General features: G+C 31.1%; 2 protein-coding genes across 2 annotated transcripts in view; one reads left to right on the plus strand and one right to left on the minus strand.

Moving 5' to 3' along the window:
* The window catches only part of LOC111411487 (transcription factor bHLH160-like), a 5,925-nt gene extending 3,936 nt beyond the window's left edge, over window positions 1-1,989 (plus strand). The window contains exons 3-4 of the mRNA XM_023042009.1: window positions 4-346; window positions 1,721-1,989. Coding sequence (XP_022897777.1) covers window positions 4-346; window positions 1,721-1,792 — 415 coding nt within the window. The 3' untranslated portion in view covers window positions 1,793-1,989. The remainder of the gene's footprint in view (window positions 1-3; window positions 347-1,720) is intronic.
* A 2,143-nt stretch (window positions 1,990-4,132) lies between these two features.
* LOC111410713 (importin-4-like) lies at window positions 4,133-6,117 on the minus strand. Its single transcript, XM_023041189.1, has 7 exons — window positions 6,101-6,117; window positions 5,783-6,000; window positions 5,593-5,688; window positions 5,397-5,509; window positions 5,001-5,136; window positions 4,815-4,919; window positions 4,133-4,684 (listed from the first exon to the last, which is right to left on the minus strand). Exons 2-7 carry the CDS (start codon window positions 5,882-5,884, stop codon window positions 4,484-4,486), a joined length of 753 nt encoding a protein of 250 aa, XP_022896957.1. The 5' UTR covers window positions 5,885-6,000; window positions 6,101-6,117; the 3' UTR covers window positions 4,133-4,483.
* Window positions 6,118-6,123: the final 6 nt, after the last annotated feature.

Consider the following 6,123-nt stretch of genomic DNA (forward strand, 5'->3'; position numbering starts at 1 on the left):
GAGATGGAGTGCACCGGCCATAGTCGATCGTGTTCTTAAGTACATCCCGGATCTCGAAAACGAGATAGAAACACTTAAGCTCAAGAAACAAAACTATATAACTCAATCAGAAGAGAGTGCTGAAATTAGTCCTGCTCAGAATTCACAGCAAATAACTGGCAGTGGCACTACAGTTTCTGTAAATGAAGTTAAAGAGGGAGAAGCTATCATTCAAATTTGCATGGAAAATAATAATGCATTTACAAAATTGCTGCAGAAATTGGAAGACGAGCAAGGCATTTGCATCAAAAGTGCATCTACTCTTCATGTCTCTCAAACTAGATTCTGCTATCATCTACACATTCAGGTACACAATTTATCTCCAGAAATTAAAATTTATTACAATTTTTTAACTTTAATTAGATATTCCATTTTGAAATTTATGTAGATATTTAAAAATTTATCATAAGAGCCACCGTGTACTAAAACAATCATGATACACAATCTTATTGCTAGACATAAATATACGAATTGCAATAAAATAAATAAATTGAAATATTAAAAATGGCAAAATATAGTTCAAACTTGTCTGATCCCTCATCCTTTTCCTATTTAAAATAAAAATCAATTTACAAGATATAATAATATTTCCTCCAACCAAAAATCATTGTCCTAATTCCACAGAAGTACAACCATGATCATTGATCCACAAGGTTGTTTCAGTTAGAACTGAAATACAATAGCTAGAATATATAAAATTATAATTTTAGGCCCATTATTTATAATTTTCAAGGTGTAACTAAAAATAAAGTTAAGAAAATAAAAGATATAAAATTTGTACTGTTAGGTTTGCCTATAACATATCCAATAGATCGTATAAAGAATTTAGTATAAAACTATAATAAATAATACAATATAAAGAGTAATATGGTAGATTAAAATGAATATGTTCATCATTTATTGTTTCTTATCTAGCCTAAACTCTAAACCTTAAGCTTGTGCACATTTTATGGTTATTAATTTAAATGAGTATCTTCTGAATAAAAATTAAATAACAGTACAGACTTATTCATTATAATTTTCTAACAAAAATATCTATTTATCCTAATTTGGTGCACCAAATACTAATTAATATTTATAAATATTTTTTTATTAATATTGTTACTGTTGCACCTCCATTGATAAAATAATGATAGAATTTTCAGTAAGTTTTGCACAGTGATTGTCAAAATTTCACTAAGTGTACAATATTGATAAGCAAGTAATCGTTTCCACGAGAACTATTTTATCCATATATTGATTATATTAAACATAGCTTCTATTAGAGCAAAACAGAAATCCTTGGGTAATGTTGATTGTTCTAACAATTTTAAAAGGTTTGATTTTTGATATTAAATTAGATGCGAAAAGTGCTAGTATTACGAATTCATTATAATTTTCCACTTTTAATTTAACCTACAAAACAATGAAAAAAATATATATATAACATGTGTACCGGTTTAAAGTCTCCAATTTAATTGAAAACCTCTCTTGAAAACTATGACATGCTCTAAAACCCCTCCCACGCTGTACTTAAAATAATAATAATAATAATAATAATATTCAGTATGCGTTCTTTAAATGCCCTTTATTTTCATAACTAAATTTATAATATTATCATAAATGCAAAATGCCATTGTATGTCAAAATTTTGAGGCTGACTTTGATTATAACCTAAAATATTTTTATCTTTTTTGGACAGACAAGTGAAAATTCAATTCTGGCAAACTATGTTGAAGGATTGAGAGAGAAGGTAATTTCTTGGTTGAGATGATTGAAAGGCATCAATATTATTAATATTGTTGTTACAGATTTTTATGTAAATAAAGTCTTTGATAAAGTAGCTCAAAATAGTTGCAAACTTAAAGCAACAGCAAACATAGAGAATTATGAAGTAACTAGGCTATGCCCCGTTTGGCCCCCATTCTTGTCAAATTTTAATGGTTGGAATAGTGTTTTTTTGAATAATGTGCGGTTGAAAAAGAATGAAAAGTCTTTAATTTGCGTATAATATTATTTTATAAAAAATTGTATGGTTGAAAATAAGAGAGAGAGTGAGTGAGAATGGGGGCTCAACGAGAGCTATATAGATAATTATCAACTTATTTGATATGTTTTACTTATAACCCAATGTTTGGTCATTTATCTTGAAGTTAAACAAAAAGCTTCCTTCTCTTTTGAATTAGTTTTGAGTTAGTATGCAAATACTATAAATCTTCGGATAAATATATATGTATCCGAGGGGTTATCGAATGGTGTCCCCACTTTCACAATGTACGGCGGGCACCGTGTGAATTTAAAAATGACGACTCATGGTCTCCACCCCTATTATGAGTAGTAAGTAAAAGATTCGGTAAAAAAATTCGATACGTGTAGCATTATTCTAAATCTTTATGAGTTTTGTAAATAATATTATAAAGTAAGTTTTTTTTCTTCTGTAACGTTGTTATGTGAAATTTGGTTATTCATCTGCAAAAGGCTCCCTACTAAGTGTCTATGTTTAAGTGGCTTAAGTGCCAGCAAATCGTAAGTCAATTTCTACTAAATGCAAATCAAGTGGGATTAAAAAAAAATTAAGAACTGACCAAAAACTGGACGTACAACTAAAGAGCAAAAACTAGTCTACCAACCGGTCTAACTATAAAACCACTAGATCAGGACCGGTTTTAGTGTTTTCCCAGGAAAAAGGGGAAAAACTTTGAAGATATAGAGCCCGATGACTTGGACTTAAAGTCCCATAAAGGTACAACATTATGCTCCGGTTTGGTAGAGATTAAAATCAGATTTTTAATAGATTTTGATAAAAAGTTAATGAAATGTGGTTGAAATGTTGTAATTCTAATAAAATATGTTATTAAAATAAATTGTTGACTTTAACTTAAATTAAAATTTGAGATATATCCTATTAACTGCACTCGTTATATTTTGCTCTCTCAATCCACATTATTAAGAAATTTTTACTTATCATGTCATTGCATGTTAATTTTATTCGAAAGAAATGTATAATAATTTAAAGCTCAATATAATTTACATCTTGAAGTGATATTTTTTTTCCATTCCCATTCCCATTCACTCTGTATTTCTCATTTAATTTAATTTTAACAACACAATAAAATGTTATATATTAATTGTCTTGTTTTCTATTGACATTAGAAGTGGTCAAGCGAAAATTAAGAGTCTATTTGACAACCATTATTATTCAAAAACGATTTTTGAATAATGATTTTTTTGTAGGAAGTGTGGTTAAAAAGTAGGGAATTTTTTTTTTTTTTTTTTGTACAAGTGTAAAATATTTTATTTTGTGTATATATGATTGAAATTGATCTTATAGCAAATCATAAAATAAATTAATGATTGCCAAACAATCATCAAGATCCCGTTTGAGCCACATTATTGTAAAAGTGAGAATGAAAAATATAGCCGTTATAGGCTCCACACAAGAAATAAAAAGTCAAATATGATGGTTTGAGTGATGGATAACGATCATATTTTTCATTTTAATGAGAAAATAATGAGGCTCAAACAGGGCCCAAATATATTCAAGTTTAATGAGTGTTTTTATTCACACTAGTCAAAGTTGAATGTGCATTGCACGTTATTCTAAAAAAAACTTTATAAGTGATGTAAAATAAATATTTGATACCAATATGTTGGAGGATTTGATGAGTCTTAGATGAATTAAAAAAAAAATAGCATAAAAATTTTAGAGAAAAAAATTATACTCTCAAAACTCAATTTCTATGATTCAAATTTTTGGTAATGATGAAATACTATAAATGAGCAATTTTTTTATATTACATTTGATTCATAAAAATTAATTGTTAATACAAAAATTTAAACACCCATTAAAATTTTTAGATACATGAATATGAATAAATTTATCTATAATAACTTCAGATTTATGTAAGTTTATCGAGTGAAAATTCATTGAATCTAGATTAATATGAATGTTAATTAATTAATTAATTAATTAATAACACAAATTTCTTAAATAACAATAATTATGTAGTATTTATTACATATCGAAAAATAAAAAGAATAGAGAAAGAATGTCAACAAAAAAAAAATAATAAATAAATAAAATCACTGGTTACAGCCATAGATGACAACACAAGAAAAAAATGGTTGGGATGACAACACATCGCCCAACTCCATTAAAATTACAAACCACAAATTCTCACACCAAAAATTAAAATTCAAAGAAAAAATAAATGTCATTACCTGTCATTGAATAAAAAACGCTAATGATGAATTATCTGTAAATATTGTTGTACTTCCCTATATCACGAAATCATGTACATCTCCCTCAGCACGCCATTTGAAAAAATCATTTATGCTGTAACCAACTTTCATTCTGGCCATCGTCTCAACATCTGTTTGGCGTAGAATGTCCAAAGGGAGCAGCTCAATAGCGAGAACGGACCACAAATAGAACAAAATTTTGTAGGCTGACTTTGTTTATGCGTCAACTCTTAGGAGCGATAGCCGCTAGGGCATTAGCGTGCGAGGGTGAAAGATTGCCCAAAAGAGGCTGCATCTGATGACCATAAACTGACATCAGGTGAGAGAATGCCCTGCCTATCTGCGTCTTGACTTCAGGTGTTTCTTCGGGTGATGAAGCAACTTGGGCAAATATATCAACCAGCTGGGGAACGTTAGACAGGATCTGCAAATGGAAGAAAACAAATTGACAAAACCGCAATAAAAGAAAAAATTAAAGAAGTCGGAAAAATGTAGTTCAAAACAAACATGATTTGAGAAGTTAAGGGCATAAAAAAAAATAATAATCTGAGTACCTGAGGATTAGATGATAAAACGAGATTACAGATGCAGCTATATACAGCTATTGATTCTTCCTTGTCCTCTTTCAAAGGAAGAACTTTCAAGAAAACAGGGAGGACCTGATAAAGCGGCTGTGTGTTAAAAATAAAATTAGGGCAAAATATAAGCACAACTTCAAAGTAAAGAATTGGAAGGTGAACCTGATTCAAAGGAATGGCCTCCGGGTGAAACATAATCATCCTTGCCACTGCACCAGCGGCATTGTCCCTAACTGCATTATCCGGCTCTGATTCCCCAAACAATGGATAAAGGCCACGTAGAGCATCATCATAGTATCTATTAGATATGTAAGGAGATATGAGTAAACATGAAAGAAAAGAGGATGAAATATATTAGCAATTAAGCTAAGTTAGGAATGTGAGCAAGACAAATGCAAAAAGATAAGGATCAACCATCACACAGTCACCATCGCAACCCCAATAGCAACATTATAGATAGAGAGAGAAGAAGTATGGGAGAATTCTTCGCTGTGAATGGGAAGAATATGGGTACGACGGCAGTCAAAGTAATTATGCATTAGACATATGGAAGGATACCTCAAAGCAGAGTTCCCACCATTTTTGCACAATTCACCAACACAAAATGCTGCATTCCTCCTATTAGTGGAATCAGATGACCCTAATTCTTTAAGTACAATGTTCATCACAGCCTGAAATTTGAAGTATATCCATTACATTAATATCATGTGACCAGAAAGTAACGGAAAATGCACTGTTAATCGCTCAGCATTACATCAACATAGCCAGCAATTGGAGCACCCATATGCTGGGCAACTTCTGCCAGGGTCGCAACAACCATCGTACGATCTTGAGGTGGGCTTGATGCTTTCTACAATTGCCATTACAGAAACCAGTGAGAAATGAAACAAAACAAGTGCAGAGATTCATATTCAGATGCAATACAGTAAGCAGCTTTTATTAACTGCAAATTTCATCAAAGGTGCAAACAGTTGCGAAAAGATAGGAGCAAATTGAGCGCCCATGGCCTTTGCATATGCAGGAAGGAGATCAGAAACAGCATCCATGAGCACTTCGTCATGTTCAGGATCGTCGTCATCAATCTCACTGTCAGATTCTATCTGTTGACATGTTGACTCCCCTTTAAGCAATACCGAAGTTGCTTCAACTAGTTGAGGAAAGTCTGCCATAGGAACATAGGAAAAAGGGAGAACAGCTGGTAAGCTTCTTCACAGGAAAAATAGATATTTCAGGATCCAAAAAAAAAAAAAAGAAAAGACCACCAGATTTTGCACTCACAAGGCTC

This window comes from Olea europaea, chromosome 15 (assembly GCF_002742605.1).
Source record: "Olea europaea var. sylvestris chromosome 15, O_europaea_v1, whole genome shotgun sequence".
Taxonomy (NCBI): Eukaryota; Viridiplantae; Streptophyta; class Magnoliopsida; order Lamiales; family Oleaceae; genus Olea; species Olea europaea.